The sequence below is a fragment of the Rattus rattus genome, chromosome 7 (assembly GCF_011064425.1).
Source record: "Rattus rattus isolate New Zealand chromosome 7, Rrattus_CSIRO_v1, whole genome shotgun sequence".
Taxonomy (NCBI): Eukaryota; Metazoa; Chordata; class Mammalia; order Rodentia; family Muridae; genus Rattus; species Rattus rattus.
The window spans coordinates 5,532,140-5,553,567 of NC_046160.1; the positions used below are offsets into that span (position 1 = coordinate 5,532,140).

General features: G+C 43.3%; 2 protein-coding genes across 2 annotated transcripts in view; both read left to right on the top strand.

Moving 5' to 3' along the window:
* Positions 1-12,735, top strand: Calm2 (calmodulin 2). Its single transcript, XM_032908716.1, has 5 exons — positions 1-126; positions 5,104-5,134; positions 10,355-10,605; positions 11,049-11,184; positions 12,107-12,735. Exons 1-5 carry the CDS (start codon positions 124-126, stop codon positions 12,133-12,135), a joined length of 450 nt encoding a protein of 149 aa, XP_032764607.1. The 5' UTR covers positions 1-123; the 3' UTR covers positions 12,136-12,735.
* A 4,542-nt stretch (positions 12,736-17,277) lies between these two features.
* Positions 17,278-21,428, top strand: part of Stpg4 (sperm-tail PG-rich repeat containing 4) — a 34,143-nt gene continuing 29,992 nt past the window's right edge. Inside the window, exons 1-2 of the mRNA XM_032908717.1 lie at positions 17,278-17,414; positions 19,008-19,067. Of these exons, the coding sequence (XP_032764608.1) occupies positions 17,331-17,414; positions 19,008-19,067 (144 nt within the window). The 5' untranslated portion in view covers positions 17,278-17,330. The remainder of the gene's footprint in view (positions 17,415-19,007; positions 19,068-21,428) is intronic.

A 21,428-nucleotide genomic window follows, 5' to 3' on the forward strand; every position in this document is an offset into this window, starting at 1 on the left:
CGGAGGGAGGCGGAGGGAGGTGTTTATGAGGAGCTGGGGGCGGAGGAGGAGAATTAGTCCGAGTGGAGCGAGCGAGTCGAGTGGTTGTCTGTTCTGGTCTCGGAAACCGGTAGCCCTTGCAGCATGGTGAGTGCGTAGCCGAGCGGCCGGCGGCGCCGGTGGGGGAAAAATGCTGAAGCGGACTGACTAAAGAGGGGGACCTGCCCGTGCTGACCCTCGAGGAGCCGTCTTCCCCAGAGGGATGGCACCAAAAAGGCCAGGAGGCCCCCGCGACGGTTATGTCGCAGGTGTCCCCCACCCAGGTCCTCTTGGGTTCCCTTAGATGAGTCGGGGGACAGCTGCGGAGCTTGGCCCGGGGAAGATGGATCAGGGGTGAGGGGCGGTGTGGTCGGTCGGGAGAGCAAGCGCGGGGCGCCGCGGCTGAGGCGGCGCTAAAGGTCAGCCCTGGGGCCGGATTCAAACCGCCGCCAACGGCCACCGCTAAGCGCGGGCGCCAGGAAGCGCCTTTGTCCGCCCGGCAGCCATGCGCGGGGGGTGGGGTGAGGAGGAGCGCGGGGCCCCGGGGCGAGCGGGCGCCGTTAGCCCGCATCCCCGCGAGGCGAGGTAAGCCAGCCGGCCCGGGGCGCGCCCAGTGCGTCCTGCCGGTGCGGGAAGCAGGCGCTGGGGGTGGGGTGGGCGCGCGGGGCCCGGAGCCGCCGCCCGACGCTGCTCGGCTCGCGCCCCAGCTGCTGCGCTGGCACCTGCAGGACTGCGGAGGTCTGGGCGGCCCGCGGCGCTGCGGGGATGGGCGGGGGAGGGGACCCTAGCAGTTCCCCCATCCCCCTCCGCGCAGTGCTGCTTGTTCCACTCCATCTGGTGCTGTCTTCCACTACCCAGACTGGATGCTTAATTTCTTTTTCTTTTTTTAATCGCTGAAGAATACAAGCTTTATGCTGGAAGTCGGGCGCTTTCTCCAAATACAGTTTATAAAGGGAAAGCAATCGACTTCAGTTAGGGTCTCAAAGACTTTTTCTGCCCACAGCGAAAGCAAGCCAGTGAAAGTAGCAATTAAGGGGCGGGTCGCTAAATTCTTGAGTACTCAGGTGCACTCCTGTTCACCTCTACCACACGCAGCGTTCCTTGAACGCTTGTGTTTGTGTTTCTTGTATTTCGGTGTAGGAGTTGCCATCCGATCTTAGTTCTTAGATCTACAGTTCATTTATACAGTATTGGCTGTCAGAAACTGTGCACTTAAAGAGTGTATAAGAGAGGAGATTTCAGAGAGAATTTTTTTTTTTAAATAAGAGCCTCCTCGTGTTTCCTGTAAAAGAATGAGGACAGTAATTTGCACTACTTACTTTACTCCTTTGCCAAATGGTTACAGCAATGGGTGTGTCCAGGAGGCAAGGTGACATCTTAAACAGTAGTTGGGAATCCCTGCCAACTGAAACCTCCAGCCTGCTTGGGTGTGGGGAGAGTTCACCTTGGAGAGAGCTAGCATTCATTTAACTTTGGTGAATCTTTGTGTTTTGATAAGTATTTTTTTTAACTAATGAATTTTAATATGCTGATTGAATTTGTACTTTGTAAGGTGAAACAGGATATAAATTACAGGCATGTAATTAACACTCCAAGTTATGTAGTAACTTATTTTTTTAGTTAGCAGGATAGGATTTAAATGTTTACTGGAAAATTATAATTTGTATCTTACAGTGGTTTTTCTTCCCAGTAAGTTTTTATAGTTAAATGTATCATTAATACATTGCCAATTAGTCTAGTAACTTCATAATATATAAATAAGACTTTAGATTCTGAAGACTCTGTTAAAGAGGAAAAAATTATGTTAGGGACCTATGTATATATAAGAACTGATTGCAAAGCTCTCGAATTTGCATGCAGCCACTGTTTTTATTGGGCTGTCATGTATTGGAAGGAATGTGTGGTGTTGACACAGATGTAAAGAGTGTGTTTAAATGAGTCCATTAAGCTGAAAGGTTTTTATTAGGCTCAAAACAAGAATTTGCTTTGGCTCCATTATAATGTAGAAACTTCTAGCTTAAGCTAGAATCTAGGCTTTTAGTCAAGGTCCTGATTTCTATCAAGTTTTGTTCCTCCACTGGCTTCTCTTTTGGCTCAAGATACTTTTATAGTAAAGTGACATTCTGTCAGAATAAAGACCCCCTTTTTCCTACAGAAATAACAGATTGGTTTTGATGCATGAAAAATCCTGTAATTGTAGAAGAAATGATGAATGGAGCCTTGTGTGTGTGTAGTATTATTTGAGGGTTGAACAGGATGAAGATGTATTTCTGTTCATTGTGAGGCCAGGATTCATAAATTTATTCAGATACACTAAATATTTTTTAAAAAGAACTTTTCAGTTCAGAGTGCAGTTTAGAAAATGCTTTAAATGTTCATGATGCCTTCAGTTCAGGTGACTTTGTAATGCAGGTTAGTTTCTAGATAAAGATCAACAGTGGTAACCCAAAATGCAGGATCTAGTTCAGTAGGTTGGGGTGGAACCTGAAAGTACACTGGAAGTCTGTGGAATGACAAGAACAGCAGGAGGGGTTACATCAATCCTTGCAGAACCGAGAATTAGTCTCTGGGGAATTAGTCTTCGCCTTATTATGATAAACATGCTAATGAGCTTGTATTTTCCCAAAAGTATAATTTCAGTTCTAAGAAAACGGCATTCTCCATAGACAAAGTAGTTGGAAAAATTGAGTGCCAGGAAGTCTTTGCTCTTGATTTTTAGGAGCTTTTATTCTAGAACTTGGTAAAGTTTATTTTAAAACCTTAAACCCTGAAGAGACAGCTTAGGGGCTAGGAGTCCTGATGCTTTTCTTGAGGACCTGGGTTCAATTCTCAGTACTCACATGGTAGCCCACAACTGTCTGTAATTCCAGTCCAGGGGTCCTACCTAACCCTTCACACAGACATGCATGTAGACAGAACACCAAATGTACGTAATTTAGAGAAAGTCCTTAAACTCAAGAAAGAGCTTTTCATGAAGCCTTGGACGCGAAGTTAAGAGGTTTTCAAGTTACCTGGGAAACTGGTTTTTGTGTGCCTGGCTCATTGCTTGAAGGAGATCTTTATGTAGTGTTCTAAGATTACATTTGCCTGGTAACAGGGAACTGAGCTGGATGGGTGGTTTGGGGGCCTTAAGTTGTGACCCTGTAAACCAAGACTTAGAATATTCAATTATTGTTAGTCTTGTCTAACCACCACAGTTTTTCACCTCACCTGTTGAAACTAACCTCTGTGTGGTCACAGACTGATTTCCTGCTCTAATTTATAACATGTATTCCTTCCGATTGCCACACTACAGTGCCCGCTACACATTTAAGCTTAGCACCTTTTTAGGCTTAATCTCACATGCTGCATTCTGTTCTCAGGGTGCTGCTAGTGCCTTCTGTGTTCAGTTTGTGCAAGTGAATTCTCTTTGCTTAGAGTTAATGTCAGCATGCTGAGAGGTTAGTCTTCTGTATGGAAATTGAGCTGTTTGGTTAATTTATATACATTGATAGCTAATCGTTAGCTGCAAGGTTGGTGTTGCAAATGGGATCTGAGAGGTTGATAATATGTCCAAGGTTGCTCAGCTTATAAACTCATTTAAGGATTGGTATTTAGAGAGGTAGTTAGTAAATGATAGCTTTTCTTTTTAATCTTATGGTCTTGTGCACTTGAACATAACTGGCATTTCAATTTTAAGTCTACTAACTTGGCTTTTTTTCTCTCCTTAGTACTAGGAATTGGACCCAGGACTTACCATGGTTGGCAAACACTATTGATGAGCCTACATCCCTAGCTCTTATTTTGTTTCATTATAAAGAGAAATTAACTGATTGTGATTAAATTGGATATTGCTGTTTAAGTTAAGATCTTGCTGTGTTGCCCAGACTGGCCTTCAATTAATGGCCATACCGCGATGGATCAGCTCCATTGCTGAGAAGAGCAGTTGTCTTTCGGTCCCTTTTCACATCCTTATGCTGTGCCCTAGAGAAGTACACAAGGCCAGTGCCCTTCCCCAGAGATAGTTCACTTTAAACATGAGGGATCAGACTGCTTTTCTTGCCTCAGTAAGAGAGTGGATTTAACCATGGCATATTTAACCCCATGTTGTTAAGGATTTTGTTACTTTATTTATTTTTGTTTATTGAGATGCCATCTCACTGTGTACCTCTGTCTGTCTTGGAGCTTGCTATGTGCACCAGATTGACCTGGAATTCAGAGATGGTCCTGCCTCTGCCTCCCAAGTGCTTAAAGGCAGTGCTATTATACCTGGCTTCTTGGTGGGTTTTTAAGTTAGTTTGGCAGTGCCCCTCAGAACCAGGTAACAACAGTTAGAGGAGATGCATGTACTAATGAGCAGTAAATATTCACAGGTGCAGGCTGTAACAGCAAGAAACTGTTTTTGTTTTTAGCACGCTGTGTTCTTTGCATTTGCCCATTTGCCAGGTGAGTAGCAGGACTTGAGTAGTGCTTCTCACCCCTTCTCAGGTTTGGGAAATCAATTTTGTCAGGATCTTGAATTTAACCATTTATGGACTGACTTTTCAATTTGAGATTCATAAATCATTGAGTGGCAATTTTTAGTAATTTGATTTTTAAAAACAGCTATGGGTGCTCAGTTTCATTTGGGTAATCGATGTTGGAAGGTGGCACACAGATTTAATCCCAGAATTTGGGAGGCAGAGGCAGGAGGATCTCTTGAGTTTGAGGCCAATCTGGTCTATAAGAGCTAGTTACAAGAGAGCCAAAGCTACACAGAGAAACCCTGTCTCTGAGAGAGAGAGAGAGACAGAGACAGAAAGACAGAGAGAATTCTAATTTGAAAAGGAAGCTGATTTTACTGGATATATTTTTGTGTATACATTACAGGTTTTTTGAAAGTTTAAAATCATTCTGAAGTATTTGGCATAATCTTGGAGTCAAGTTTGCTTAGCTACGTGGTTAAATCAATGTGTCCACATTCTGCCTGCCCATAGTGTTCTGGGCTCATTGAACTGAATGTAGCTCGTAGCACACTGTGAACCTTGACAGTTCTAAACTTGTTTCTGTAACTGCTAATCTACATACTTAGAAGTCATTAATCCACCTTTTTTGTTCTCTTTGTAGGCTGACCAACTGACTGAAGAGCAGATCGCAGGTAAATACTCTGCTGGATTATATCTGTTGGGGTTTAAATGAAATATTTGCCTTTGATTGTGACCTGAATGGTGACAAATTGAATGTAGCATAAATACAGTTGAGCCTTTGGCAATTGGTGAATGTAAGAGCATACAAAGGGGTGTGTGTGTAGGTTGAGAATAAGTATATATCAACTGTAGGTGGTGGTTTTGTTTTGTATTTTTCTTTTTTTTTTATTACCATCCAAAACACATGGAACTCTAAAATCAGTTAATATAAATAATAAAGTGGGGACAAGTATATGTAAAGTAACTAAATTAAATTGAAATGTAGAGTCAGAACTTTGAATTTACACTGACTTTGCTAGTTGATTTAGTAGATTAAGCAATCCCTCATCTCTACAAGACTTGTATTCTCCAAAATCCAAAACCTGAGTGGTAACATGACCCCACTCATAGAAGATTGGCCATTCTACCACATGGGTGAGGCAGTGCGTAGACAGTAAAAATGCTGTTTAAAGATTACTTCTAGTTGTGTATATACGACACAGAAATACTTTGTAATTTGAAACATATCTTGTCCCAAGCATTTCAGGTAAGCAATATTCAGTTTGTATGGTCGATTGGTGAGTAATAATTTCCCTAGAGAAAAACTTAACATATGTCACTGGTGTTCTGGTTTCTTTTCAGATTTTAGAACTCTATGAATGTCAGTCACCGTGGCAATTGAATTTTGACATTAAAAGCGGTGACAGCTATTGAACAGAACCTTTTAGGAGAAATACATGAAATTAATGCATAAAACTTGTTTTTAGCGGTATCATTTACCTGTTAGGACTTTTGGTTTTCTTGTGATATTTTGAGATGATCATCTGATTCTAAACTGTGGGCGCTTGCCAGTTGTGTTCTCTGTTTCTGAATACAAGGTCTTGCTGTAAAGTACTGACTGGCCTTGAACTCATTTAATCACGCAGCCTCCGTGAGTGCATCACCACTGTGCGTGGCCTCCTAAGACTTACCACAGTCTAACTTTCATTTCCTCAGTAATTAAGAGGCATTTGATAAGTGTCCCAATGGTTTAGTTTGTTTTTTTTTTCCTCTTCCCCTGTGGTGCTGGAGATTGAACTGAGGGCCTTATGTGCACACCAGTCTGAGTTCTGTCCCTAGCATGTGACTTTCTGAGACAGCGACTGTGTAGCTCAGGTTGGTCTTGAGCATCCTGTGAAGGACAAGCTGATTTGCAATTTATGGCCCTTCTACCTTCCCTTCCCCTCCCGAATGCTCTAGCTGCTCTACTCCCTGAGCACTTAGGCTCCACTCTATCACCCATTTGAAAGCAAGTCTACCTGCAAATCCTGCAAATCTACGGAAGCCTAGAGACTCAGAAACCAGCAGTCCTCAAGTATTTTGATGACAATATAAAGGAAAGGGCTACTAGATTAAGGACCAAATTTAAACAGGTTTTTTTTTTTTTAAAACTTAATTTTGTAGGTTGATAAGGTCTATCTGAATGTATATTGAGGTAATGAGGCAGAGCTTTGAATCTTTTGTAGAGTTGCACTGGCTTGTTGTGTTGAATAGTCACAGCCAGCTTTAGTTACACCTTAGGTTACCAAGAATTTCTTTTTCCTCAGTTATTTTCATGTATTTTCCCACCTTTGGGAGACTGGGTTGGGCTAATACTTCCTTCCTTTCTGAAACTTAATTGACTCTCATGTATCTGCTTTTTGTTTCTCAATGTTTCTGGTCAAATATTGGTCCCTCCTGTTCACAACAGACATTTCAGGGTAGAAAATGTATTGATATAAGGTTTCTATGTTGCCAGAAAGTTGTCTTTTTCAAGGTAAATTCTGGTTGGCATATATATATATATGCCTATAATCCCAACATTTTTGGGGGACTGAAGCAAGGGGCTCACAAATTTGAGATCACTCTAAACTCCATAGCTAGATAGTTTCTATCCTAAAATTGGTTTTATAAAAGAAAAGGAGATTGGTTCTTTCTCTGTTCTACCCTTTTCTCTAGAACAGATTTAAAGCCTGGTGCCCGCTGTGCGTTATGTACTAAGTATTTTCTGAAGGGACAACCACAGAGTGCTGCATAGTACCCAGTAACAGTGTTCTGTCCTCTCCAAGGCCCTGCTCCTAAAAGTTCAGTCTACCTTCAAGGCACAGTTTTTATTTGTTTATTTTTCTTAAAGCTGGTGGTCAGTGAGATTCTGGAGTCTAAAATCTACTTGTCCGTCCAGAAAGAAATGTTGACCATCTAGGGATATAGAATGGGACATTATATGACCAATTGAAGCTATTTTTATTCTCATACTGTAGTAATTACTACTATAGATTTGTTTAGAAATTCTAACAATAAATAACTTAGTCTAGAAATAAAACACTACTTGTTCTTGTAAAACAATTACTAACATTTACATTGCTTTTTTTTTTCCTAAAGAACACCTTATAGCACGACATCAGTAACCAGTTAGTTCTGTTACAGCTCTGTCTGCACCTTAGTTATCCTTTCTCATTAGAAAGACTGCTGTAGAAGGTACTTTAAAATGTTATTTAAACGAAATCTACCTTAGTCTTCCACTTTAAAGGTCCAGATTGGATTAAAACATTAACCTTATTCAACTTAGAGCAGCAGTTACCTGACTGCAGCAGGCTCGCTGTGCTCTGGGGCACTCCCCTTCCCTTTGCCGTGTGATAAGTCATCTCACTGCTTACACAGTTGTTTAACTGAAGAAATAAAACCATCAAGTCTGACTTCTAAAACTTCAGTCTTGGCATAACTAGAACAGTTTGGAGCAGGCCCTCTATGCCTACAGACGATAGCTGTGATAGTATTTCTATTGCATGTTTAGCTTTCAGCTCCTGATTTGTATTTCTGATATTATTAATGGGAATTAATTAACGCTTAGGGTAAAGTGCTCCTGAGTGTAAGTACAAAGTGTGCTGGTTTTGAAGAGCAAATGAACCAGAAGTGTATGTTTTGAAATGTAGATCCTAGCTCTGACTCTTTAGCCTAAGAATAGAGTCTTGCCTGTAGTAGTGACCCCACACCTTCAATCCTAGTACTCGGGAGGCGGACTCAGGGCAGCTCTGAGTTCGAGGCCAGCCTGGTCTACAGAGGTAGTTTAAGGACAGCCAGGGCTACACAGAAGCCCTTGTCTCTAAATGATCAAAAAAGATTAAAGAGTCTTTAGTATAAGAATATAAATTTGTTCTTTGCATAATGTCATTAATTAGCTCCTTTATTTTGTACATAAATTAGCAGCCATGGCATGAATAATCTGGTGTTTGTTGTTGTTATGTTGTTTGGAGACAAGGCCCAGGCTGGCCTCTAGGTCTTGATCCTCCTGCCCCGTCCACCCCAGTTAAGGAATTACAGGTGTACACCACTGTGACCTGGCCCATGGGTGTTTTAAACCTTTGAAATTTAGGACACATAAACTAGTGTATTATACAGTCTTAAATCTTGTTTGTAGGTGGGGAAATCCCTTGATTTGTATTGTAATTAGATTGATCTGTTTAGTACTGTGTACAAGTTATTCAATTATTGCAGTCCACTCCTAATGAAGCTTCTGATGGATAATGAATTCCTCAGGAAATGTTTATATGGACTAGAACTGTGCATATATGTGGAGAGAGTGGATTGAGTAACCACAGATGAGTCAGTGCAGTCGAATTCAAATAGAAGCTAACCAGGAGTTCTGTGTTGCATAAAGTGACATGGTGTTCCAGAAAGGTATAGGATCTGGTAATCTGTGGGTAACTTAGGTCACAAAAGGACTCAAGTCAGAAGCCAGTTTCAATAGTAGAAGCAAAAGCGGGGAGGAGGGAGCTTTGAACCAAAATACTGGTTGCAGAAGTAGAAAAACGAATCAGCATTTAGTACAGCTTTATATAGACTGGGGGATGGGGGGCGACGACTAGTTAAAGTGACTTAGTCCCTGGAGTGAGTTGCTGAGACTTATAAAATTTACTACATTTATTATATATATTGCTTGAGGTCAATCAAGGGGAATCTATTTTATTGGCTAGTCAGAAAGATGAGTCTTTGCTGTGAGTGGGCATGGACAAAGTGACCAGAGATTAAAAGGATAAAATTGGTAACTGTTGGCTATAAAAACATACAAAAAACAGAGCCATGCCAGTGTAAGGTGGGAAGGAAATTGCAATGTTCTTTTGGAGGCCAAGAGAGTTGTGAATTTTGACTTCTCATGGATTAGTTGAGCTCAAAAGTTCAGCTGGTGACTTAGGGCTTAGGTCATATCAATAGAGGGATGTTTAAAATAGCGGTGCTCTCCAACTTAAGAAAATTATAAGATTTGAGATTTTATGTTCATGAACATACTTTATGTCAGTGGACAGTCTTTAGGTGTCTAGAGGTGATGTGAAGTAGAGCTGCAAAGAGTGAGTCTTAAATCACACAGAGATAGACAGGCATTACAGACCGTTTTCATTTCTTAAACATGCCAGATACAGCTGACGGGGCAGAGCTTAACACTTAGCAGCTCACGAACTTTGGAAGCACATTTTTGTTTGTTGATAGTCTAATCTGTTTAGAAAATACTTGTTTTGTTATCCATTGTTTTGACCTTGATATTGCTTTGCTGTGCTAAGCTATGACCTTGGGAGTACCATAGTTAATTTCTTAATTTCAGTCCTGGAGAGAAAAGTTTCAACATATTTTCTGATTATCAGTCCAGATTAGAAGGAACGTGATTACAGTTTCATAAGATCTTAAAATTAAAGTCTTTAAGAATAATGTATATTTCACTTTCATAGTAAGGTTTTCAAGCTTAAAAGTTTTCTATTCAAAATTGCATTCGTTCTCCATGACCTTAGCTCTAAACGGGCATCGACAGCCTGACTCATTATTAATATCAGTATTTGATAGGTGTTCTCTCTTGCATTAGAAAAGTAGCCCCATTTAACTTTTATTCTGGGGTTCTTGCTTTGATTTAGTGTTTTGTTGATTTTTAGACCTAGCTCTAACCTTTGAGGGTACCTCTAAACATATATTGGATTTTCCTGAGATTTTAAAACTTTCTGATAGCTTAATATGAACACATAGTAGCTTGGTTGGCCAAAGATTGTGACGAGGTTGTTCCCACCTAATTTATTAGGAATCAGTCCCAGTGGCAGTGCTGTCTGCCTTTGCTTTCTTGAAGAGTTAGTACATTTCATGGCATAAGGTGGTGGTGTTAACCTGTAGTTTGGACTTTCTTTTTCTGGCAGAATTCAAAGAAGCTTTCTCCCTATTTGACAAGGACGGGGATGGGACAATAACAACCAAGGAACTGGGGACGGTGATGCGGTCTCTGGGGCAGAACCCCACAGAAGCAGAGCTGCAGGACATGATCAATGAAGTAGATGCCGACGGTAATGGCACAATCGACTTCCCTGAATTCCTGACAATGATGGCAAGAAAAATGAAAGACACAGACAGTGAAGAAGAAATTAGAGAAGCGTTCCGTGTGTTTGATAAGGTAAAGCCGGGCCGTGTGCGTGGGCTGAGAATGTGGTGAAGCTAATAGGACCTACCCAGAGCCCGACCTAGGGAACTAGCTCAGTGCAGACTTGTATTTCAAGTCTTAGTGCAAAGGACATATGACATTATGTGCCTTTGGAACCAGGGACAGAGTAGTGACTTTGAATATGGGAACATCCTACTTAATGACAATTACAGATCAACTAGTGTGGATACTCTTCACTTTATGTGGGGAAGAAATCCCCACCTCCACGTGCACCCCGAGACAGGTTTCTGACTGCCCTGGAACTCCTGTGGACCAGGCCGCTGCAGACTCAGAGAACCTCCTGCCTCTGCCTCCACCTGATGGGAATTTCTGGTCTGCTCTCCTAACATGAGATTGTTCCTCATTAGTAACAGGGTTCAACTATTACTCAGACGTCACCTCCCACTCTTTTGTAGGATGGCAATGGCTACATCAGTGCAGCAGAGCTTCGCCACGTGATGACAAACCTTGGAGAGAAGTTAACAGATGAAGAGGTTGATGAAATGATCAGGGAAGCAGACATCGATGGGGATGGTCAGGTAAACTACGAAGGTAAGTCATGATGCTGCCTCACTCCACTCCACACACTGATTCTAGGATAAAATTACCGAGGGTGTTTCATAGCTAAAAATCAGCAATCTTTACCTCCCGAAATTTGGATGCTAAAATAGTTCTCACTAAACTTATGTCATTTAAAATGTCTGCCAACAAGACTACATGACTCACCTTAGAACTTTGACTGTCAGTTCTACGCCTGCACCTAGAAAATCGACATTGTAATAAGATATTAACATTTGAATGGAACTGTACAGTTTTTGTAGAAGGTGGTGGGGTAATTTGGAAAGTTTGAAATTTTACTGTGAATATTTTACTGTGAATTCCCTAAAATGAAATTAATAGACTATGTGACTAGGTTCTGTTTTTCTTTCTGACTCCAGTGTGAACAGTTCTAATTCAAAAGTACCTTGGTTACTTGAAACTCAAGGATGGCTGCCCACTTGCAGGAAGTGAGGCTTTTAGAAATTGAAAGGATTCCAGGGATCAGTCTTTCCGCCTTTCACTTTTTCAGTTGTATTTTTCATGACATAACAGTTGTAAGCAGCATAAGGTTAGCCTTACAAAGTAAAGACAGTTGTTATACTGAGGGTACAGATTTGACTTTTGACCTAGCTGATAGAAAGTTCAAGTGTAAACTATGCCAGATAAGCTCTTCATCCTGTTGCTGGGGATTGAACTTTGGGCCTTAGCTGTGCTAGACAAGTGTTCTACCAACGAGCTACACCCACAGCCCCAACATTAATTGCATCCTATTTAATAATCTAAATTAATAGTGACTTGTGAAGATCCAACTTTGGCCGTTAACTGGCTTTCCCGTTACTGTGGTGATTGTGTAGGAAAGGGCAGTGTGGGTGTCACATTGATTTTGCCCTTTGTCACTGACTCACAGTTTTTTTGTTTTTTTGTTTTTTTCCAGAGTTTGTACAAATGATGACAGCGAAGTGAAGACCCTGTACAGAAGGTGTTAAATTTCTTGTACAGAACTGTTAATTTGCCTTTTCTCTGTTTGTAACTTATCTGTAAAAGGTTCCCCCACTGTCAGAACATGCATGTATAGTAATTAGGACTCCATTCCTCCATGTTTCTTCCCTATCTTCTGTCATTGTCCTTCAACCTTATTTTAGAAAACTGATCAAGTACCATGTTGCATGTGGCTTCCTCTGGATATATCTAAGCCCTTCTGCACATCTACACTTAGATGGAGTTGGTCAAAGAGGGAACATCTGGGTTATGCCTTTTTTACAGTAGCTTTAGGAACCGTCGGCATGTTGCTGTTGAAGTGTGGAGTTGTGAGCGTGGACTGTGGACAGTCGACAGCGTGTATTAAGAGTTGCACTACTGCAAACGGGTGTTCTGTCCGGTACTCACTCGTACACTATTTTTTTGTACTGCTGGTATTGTACCAGAAACATTTTCTTTTATTGTTACTTGCTTTTTAAACTTTGTTTAGCCACTTAAGGAAGATCTGCTTATGGCACAATTTGCCTCAAATCCATTCCAAGTTGTATATTTGTTTTCCAATAAAAAAAATGACAATTTACCCAATTGTTGATCTGAATCCGAGTGATTACTATTGCTGTCTGACATTAGGGGCAGGGTGTGGGATCACTTTCTCCATGGCGTGACTCAGTCGTGGTTTTTGAGGACTTCCTTTGTAGGAACTTCCTGCCTATAAGCAAAGCCCCTTTTATAGCTGAGTGTGGTGGCACATGTCTTTAATCCCACCACTTGGGAGACAGAGACAGGCAGGTCTCTTGAGTTGAGGGGCCAGCCTGATGGCTGTTTTCATAGTAAGTACCAGGCCTTCTGGACTCCACAGTGAGACCCTTTCCCCAAGGAAAAAAATTAATAAATTAACCTTCTGTAAGGAATTGGGATATGCTAAGTATTGAACATTTACCTTCTACTATTTAAAGACTAGGTTGGTGCGGATGAGTGTTTGCCCTGTAGGTATGCCACACATGTGCCTACTGCCCTGAACGGTCAGGAGAGCACCATAGAGTTTTAGGGTTAGGTAAGCAGATATGCTGTGTTTTATATGCTTTTGCTGGTTTCAGCCATTGCTTTTTCTAATTTAGGTTCAAGGTATGGTTATCAAGGCTTTTCTGCCTTTTAAATATCTAATTCTGTAGCCAACCAGAAACAAGGTTGAAAGGGTGAGTATAGTTATTAGCTGCGTATGTGGCCCACAAGGTTTAGGGTAGTCCTGGAAGGGAGGCAGCTCATTACACATAGGTTACTGCCTTATTGCTACATAGAGGGGTGTGTGTGTGTGTGTGTGTGTGTGTGTGTGTGTGTGTGTGTGTGTGTGTGTGTGTGTTTAGACACTGCTAACTGCTCAGTCTATCCCTCAAGTGAAAACTTAGTATTAATAGGTGGCCATTTGTGAGGCCCTACCATTGAGTGGTGGTAACGTTTTAGCTAAAGTATTACCATGTTGTTAAGCCAGGTGCCCCTGTAAAATGACAGCAGGACTATTAATAGTTTTTCCAGTTAACAGTCTGGATGTTCGGATAACACTGAGATACAGAAAACCGAGGAGAAAGGGAAAGCGGTGCGTGTACAGCTGGCAGCGGTCTTGTCTTTGCTTCCTCAGGGCTGAATCGGTGTGTGCCCCCACGCCTGGCATGTTCCCTTGCCCTAGAGCTGAAATCAGCCATGGAGCTCCGTCCCGAGCCTGTTTGTGCCATATTTTAGTGGTTTATGTCAGAGTACAGAAAACATGAAAGGGCTATTATCCTGGTTTAACAGGATATTGAAATAAGATACTTCTATAATCACAACTGTTCAAACCTTTGGAACTGTCTCCCAAGTCTGCCATTTGTAGTTTTCGTGTATCAGGGCTGTAGTAGTAGTTCTTTAATGCTATCTGTAGCCTGTCTGCTCCAAGATGGTTCTGCCACTTCCAGCACGTTTTAAAGATTGCGTATGCATCCCACGAGTGCGGTGCCTGTGGAGGCCAGGAGGAGGGTCCGGTCTCCTGGAACTGAACCAAGCAGTTGGCTGCCATGTGGGTGTTGGGAACCAACTGTGGTCACCTGCAGGAGCTGCAAGTGCTCCCAGCCAGACGCAAGCCCCACAGGTTTGGAAGACACCTCTTGTGTCCGGCTGTTGTGCTTAAGCATTTATGGTAGTAGCTTTTCAATTTGAGATTCTTCATTTCAGTGAACGGCAGGTTTTAATAATTGATTTTTAAAAGTTGCCACTGTAGGTTCGTTTAAATTTGGGTAGAAAACAAAACTGGTTCTATTGGATTCTGTCGCTTAGACTAACAGCTCTAAACCTGATGTTTCTGGATACACTAAACTGTATATACATTTTACGTTTTTTTTAAGTTATTTACATTTCAAATGTTATCCCTGTTCCCTGTTTCCCCTCCACAAACCCCCTAACCCACCCCCAAAGTTATTTTCAAAGAAGTATTTGGCATAAACTTGGAGTCAAAGTCTTCAGCTTTGAGAGGTGAAGATTATCCTTGGGACGTAAAGTTTCTAACATTTTTGGAGGTCTGATGGGTAACAGGTATTGGGCTCTGAACATCTTAAACTATTGTTAACCAGAAAAGAAGTCTCAGTGGTCCTGTATACAGTGGTAGTGGTGGGCATTAGGTTTCTCTTTGCTTTCAGACTACCTCATGTATCCCAGGCCTCTTAACTCTTCCGACTCCACCTTGACGCCCCCTTTCTCCTCTCTCCCCCAGCACTCCACGCCACCCAGGTAGTGGGGTGCACCCCATGCCAGGCTGTGAAGGGCTGCACACTACACAGTGCCTCGCCACAAGAGCTTGGTCGTGGCCCTGGCAATGGTTTCTTAGCTATGGTCAATTGGTTCCATGGGTAAAAGTCCTTGAAATCATTGACCTATATGTTTCTATTTTGAGGTAAACTATTTTTTTCATCTGGTTCCCTTTTCACTTGCACACTATGTGTAGGTTTCTGGACTTCTCTGTACCTTCAGAGTCCTTGGTCTCTAGGGTTTCAGTCCCTGGTCTGCTGGGCCACTTTCACAGGCTCAGCCTGAATAAGAAGGTGAAATGCAGCACAGGGCGGACTCCTAACCTATCACTCGGAACTTAATGTTTGTTTTCGTCTTAGCCTCTACCGGCCATTCATTTTAAACTCGATTCCAGGACTTTTAAAAAGTAGTAAATTAAGAAACCAAGTGTGGTGAACGTCTGTAACCTTGGCACTTGGAGACCTGGAGGCCTAGGATGCGGGGGACTGCAGAGTGCCAGCATTTAGGATAAATTGGATGAAATCCTAACTGAGGTAATGGAGACTCAGGCTGGCCCAGGACCCATGTCAGTGGAAGGAGCAAAGCAAATCCTAAAGCTGGCCATGTTTTTCTTAGTTACTGTCCTGGGATCGGAATCAGTTTGTATTTTAACAAAAGCATGCTTCAAGAACAGCAATTAAAAATAAAGTTTATGTGTATGGTGTTTTGCCTCCGTGTATGTGTATCTGTGTACTGTGTGTGTGCCTGGTGCCCTGGGAGGACAGGAGAGGGTTTACAAACAGTTGTGAGCCACCATGTGAGTGCTGGCAGGTGACCCCAGGTCCTCTGCAGAGCAGCCAGAGTTCTCTAACCACTGAGCAGTCTCTCCAGCCGGGAACGAGTGTTGAAAGGCCCCACTACGTTAAGATTAATTGATACCAAGACATAACTACTCTCATGTAAGTTCCTCTTGTGTTCCAGTTTGGTTTGGTGTTATGCAGTATATGTGTGTGTGCATGTGTATTCCAGCACTTAAGTAGAGGCCACTTTTGAAAGTCAGTTCTCGGGTGTTGGGGATTTAGCTCAGTGGTAGAGCGCTTGCCTAGCAAAGGCAAGGCCCTGGGTTCGGTCCCCAGCTCCAAAAAAAAAGAAAGTCAGTTCTCTGCTCACACCTTGTGGGTCCCAGGATATCAAACTCTCCTGGCCCTGGGGATATTTTTTCAGTTTCTGTGTCTGAGTGTTTTGCCTGTGGGTATGTATATGGCCCCCTGTGTGTGCCTTGTGCCTGCAGGGGTCAGGGGGCATTGGAGCTCCTGGAACTTGAGTCACAGGATTGTGAGCCACCACGTGGGCGTTGGGAACCCAACCCTGGTCCTCCGTAAAAGCAGTAAAAGCAGCTGGTGCTCCCGGCTCGGAAGCCTTTTCTCTGGACTTAGATGTTTTGGGGAACAAAGAAGAAACGATGGAGTCTACTCACTCTTGAAAGTTGGTGGTGAGAAACCAAAACTTCAGGATGCCGAGGGCAGTGACGGGTGCTTTGGGACCGGCAGAGCTGGATCTGAATTCCTGGGCTTCTGTGTGTGATGGTGTCATTGTCTTAGGAAGCTGTTCTCATTCTTCAAATGGAACCAATTCATGCCTGCTTTGCAGTGCTGCCTTGAGAGTGTCTGAGGTGTGCTGTACCCTAGCTACACTGTAAATGGGGATTAAGGTTGAAAAGCCGTTTTCATAACTTTCTGGGGCTGGAGAGATGGCTCTGAGGTTAAGACACTCACTGCTCTTCCAGAGGTCCTGAGTTCAATTCCCAGCAACCACGTGGTGGCTCACAACCATCTGTAATGGGATCCTACGCCCTCTTCTGGTGTCTGAAGACAGCGACAGTACTCATACACATACAAAAATAAACAAATCTTCAAAAAAATTATTTACAAAAATTCTTTCTGGCTTAAGAAGCTACAGCCAAGAGAAAGGCCCAGTGTGCTAAGGGCCTTGGATGAGAAAAGATGGGTGGTCTGCTGTCATAGCTAAGGCGCTAGCCTAGTGTTCAGGATTGCCCGATTCCAACCCGAAGCGGGGTGTTATGGCAGAACACGATCTTTGTGTGGTTGATGGTGATTTGTGAGGGAATGGTAGAGTCTGTGGCGTGCCATCAGGGATGGGTAAGCCTGTCTATACACTCCCAAGAACGGGGGAAACTTCACAGTCCCCTGTATCTTATAACTCACGCACGTGACCATCTCAATGTCCACGGAGTCAGCCTTGCTGGAGCCAGCACTGTGCCTCGCTTCCCTGTCCCCATCACTGGAGGTGGCCTTCAGGACGCTGCGCCGGGCTTTCTCACGCGCAGGCTCGGAATCGGCGGGTGGCCGCGGTTCCTAGCAACCGCCTGGCCTGCCAGCACCGGCTTGCAGAAAGTCGAGGTCGCCATGGCTGAGCCAACCGTCGTCTTAACCTCCACCACAGCACCAAGAGAAGACCTGGGACGTAAGGAGTCGCTCTTAACGACTTCGGTAGGGTAGCCTGTCCCTGGTGGCCCCGCAGCCTCGGCTCAAGGAGCCAGTGCCTTTCCTGCTTCTCTACTTTGGGCCTTCCTGCTGGAGGGCGGTCTTATCGAGCCTGTAGCTCTCAGATTCTTTGTTTTATTTGATTGTGATTTGAATTTCTTTTTCCTGCCACTTCCCTTCCCTCCTCTCTCCACCCCCATTCCACTTCCCGCTACGATTACTATCGGCAGTAGAGCGGTTAGATTTCCATCCTTTCGCTTGCTTCTGTTAAAGAATGAACCGTTTGCAGTTCTATCAGACATGCTGTCTGCCCTGCCTCCTACTTTAGTACTTTAAAAAATAAAATGGGATGAGGGATATTTGGCCTATCATTTATCTTCTCCTTTAAAGCGAATCTAAAATGATAGGTGGCTGGATTATAAATCACTTGTCTGGGTCAAATGGAGAGCTCCTTTGCTGTGGACTGGTCCTGCTACCATCCCCAGTCCTCCCTCCCTCCCTCCTCTGCTTTGGAGCCGGAGGGGGAAACCTGTTTTGACCTGCCTGAGAATATTTTCTTTCTGACTGCAAAATGGGGAACTAAAAAAACCAACAGGAATCTAATAAAAGAAAATAAAAGAATGTGCTGAGTGGGAAGCAGTTGGTTTGGATGTATAGCATGGTATATGAAACTATGGAAATTCTGCTGTTCAGAGCAATGTACACAGTTCACACTATAGAACACGTGGACAGATGACAGAGTGAGTTGCATCTGCCATTTTTACCAATTATTCTTCTGGGTATTCTTGCTTGAGACCCCCTATTTCATATTATAAATCGGACATAGAGTTTGATGTTTTTGTGATCTGTAATAGCACAAAAAAGGAGAAGCGAAGCCTCCAAGTTCTGTGGACAGCGGGACTGGAGCAAACACAGACTCATCACGAGTTTGTATTGAGTGCTTACTGCAGAGACAAGAAACCCCCTGGAAACTGAGGCGCACCCAAGACATCTGCTTCTTCACTTGACAGATGAGATGCTAAAACTAAAGCCTACCATGGCCTAGTAAATGTGACTGTGGGTGTGTCCCGCCACTCTCTCCAGACAGGGTCTCATATATGGCTCTCTGGCTGGCCTGGAACTTAACGTGTAGACCAGGCTGGCCTAAAACTCAGAGATCCACCTGCCTGTCTCCCCGATTAAAGGTGTGTAAAGCCACACCTCTGTGTCCAACTAGTGCTTATTTTTACAGTTCTGAGAGAGAGAGAGAGAGAGAGAGAGAGAGAGAGAGAGAGAGAGAGAGAGCGCTTAATGCAGAACGGTTGGTGAGCAACTTTTCCAGTGCATTCAGTCACCATGCAAAGGAGTTATGGCCTAACACTACCTAATGTTCTTACAACATCGCTGTGAGATCCTTTAGTGTCACCAAAGGGGTTTTAGATACTTAAAGCCTCTTAATATCTTAACAATGTAAGGAAATAGCATGCGTGAAACATATGTAGCTTTCATTTTAATAACGATAGCTATTTGGTTTGGTGCAGGCAATTTAGTTTTCCTCAGGTAAATAATTTCCAGAGCTCACCTTCTAAACACACAAGCTGATTTTGTGTTTGCTCATAGAAAAAAGTCAAGAAGATTACAGGCATTGAGAGAGAAGGATGGTGGAGGCTCACAGTGACGGTATGTACGTCCTTGAGAGGGATGGTGGAGGCTCACGGTAACGTCTGTGCACCCTCACTCTTTCCAGTTCAGTGCTTTTTCTTCCCGTTAAGGTTTTAGTCAGTCTTGCCTTTCCAGTCAGCAACACTTAACTGTGAGAAAACCCGCTCAGCTCTGCTCAGGTTTCGTTTCTACTCAGAATCTTGGGATTAGCATATGAATGAGAAGTTGGCTTTAAGAGTTGAGTGTAAGAGTTTAGAGAGTGAAACAGATCTAGGGACCCAGGTGCTTACAGAGTGGCTAAGGCACCTACGAGCTTGGTCACACCCGACCCATGATCTCAGACACATCCTCTGTGGGAAGGGGATTTGGCTCTGATTTTGTCACAGAGAAGCCAGTGTGTTAACATGAAGTCCTAGTCAGGGTCTCTTGCTCTGATGAAACACCACGTCCAAAGCAGCTTAGGGGGGAAAGGGTTTATTTCAGCTATAACTTGAGGTAACAGTCCATCACTGGGGAAGTCAGGACAGCAACTCACACAGGGCAGGAACCTGAGGCAGGAGCTGATGCAGAGGTCATGGAGGATGCTGCTTTCTGGTTTGCTCAGTCTGCTTTCTTTCTTTTTTAAAAATTTCTTTTCTTTTTTAATTTATTTATTTACTTTATGTTGAGCACACTGTCGCTGTCTTCAGACACACCAGAAGCGGGCATCAGATCCCATTGCAGATGGTTGTGAGCCACCATGTGGTTGCTGGGAATTGAACTCAGGACCTCTGAAAGAGCAGTCAGTGCTCTTAACCACTGAGCCATCTCTCCAGTCCTCATTCTGCTTTCTTTAAGAACCCAGGGCCACCAGGCCAGGGATGGCCCCACCCACAGTGGGCTGGGCTTTCCCCTGATCAATCACTAGTTAAGAAAATGCCTTCCAGTAGGATCTTATTTTCCCAAGTGAGGGTCCCGCCTTTCAGATAATTTTAGCTTGTGTCAAGTTGACAAGACTAGCTGGCACAGATGGTCAGTGTATAAAGTTCATACTAATAAGCCGGTAGTATATGACAGAATGGCTCATTCACTCCCTCAGAGGACACTTTTGTATTACAGTCATCTATCTATCACAATGTTTCAAAAATAGAGGCAAATTTCAGTCAAACGAATTTTAACAAAAGACATGGGCTGAGTAGAACTGCAGGTGCTAAAGCTTCAGACCTGGTCGTTCAGCCACACTGTGGCCATGATCTGAAGTACCAAACCCCTTCTCGGCCATGTGCTGTGCGCCTTCCTCCTGAGGCCGCCATTATAGTTCACCTTACTCTGGAGGCTCATTAGAAACATTGTATCCACTAGCCAAGACACTGGGCTCTGTGCCCACTCACTGGCCTGCATATGTGGCCTGAGAACTACAGCTTGATACTCATTATCTTTCTTTCTCTTTTTTACTTTTCAGATACATTTATTAAGGCCACATTGTAAACTTAGGAAACTGTACAGCCATGTTCCACATTCCCATCTACATAGCTTGCTTAAGTTCAGTCGACATTCATCTTGAGTGGACTTAACTTTTGGGCTAGTGAGAATATTCAGTAGATCAAGATGCCTGCCACTAAGGCTGAGGTCCTGAGTTCGATCCCCAGGCCCCATGTTGGGGAAGGTGAAAGTTGACTTTACCCTCTCTCTGATCCTTCCCCCCACACTGTGGTACATGCCAGACCTCAGTCCACATACACAAAATGGATATATAAAATGTGACTTTAGTTTTCTTAGATAGCATTTTACTTCATAGCCCTGGCTGATCCAGAACTCATTATATAGAGCAGGTTGGCCTTGGCCTTGCAGAGTTCTGAGATTAAACGGCACTTGCAATAAAGTTTTTTTCTTTTTTACAAATTTATTTATTTTATGTATATGAGTACACTGTAGCTGTCTTCAGACACATGAGAAGAAAGCATCGGACCCCACTCCAGATGGTTGTGAGCCACCATGTGGTTGCGGGGAAGTGAAAAGCAGTCAGTGCTCTTAACCGCTGAGCCATCTCTCCAGCCCACTTGTAATAAAGTTTAAAGGAAACTTTTAGCCCTGATCCTAGTGTGATGCCCTGGTTGCTTTAGAAAAGAATCACTCACAATGCTTTTGAAATATTCTTCCATCAAAATGGTTTGGGAGTAGGGTGGCTGGAGAGATGGCTCAATGGTGAAGGACAGTGCCTGCTCTTCCACAGGACCTGGGTGTGATTCCTAGCACCCACATAGCTGCTAACCATTGCTTAATTCTAGTTCCAAGGGATTCAATATGCTGCACTGACTTCTGTGTATTCTACACAAATGCAGTAAAATACCTTATACATAAGATAAAAATATTAAGGAAAATGTCTGTTAGGGGTGGGAG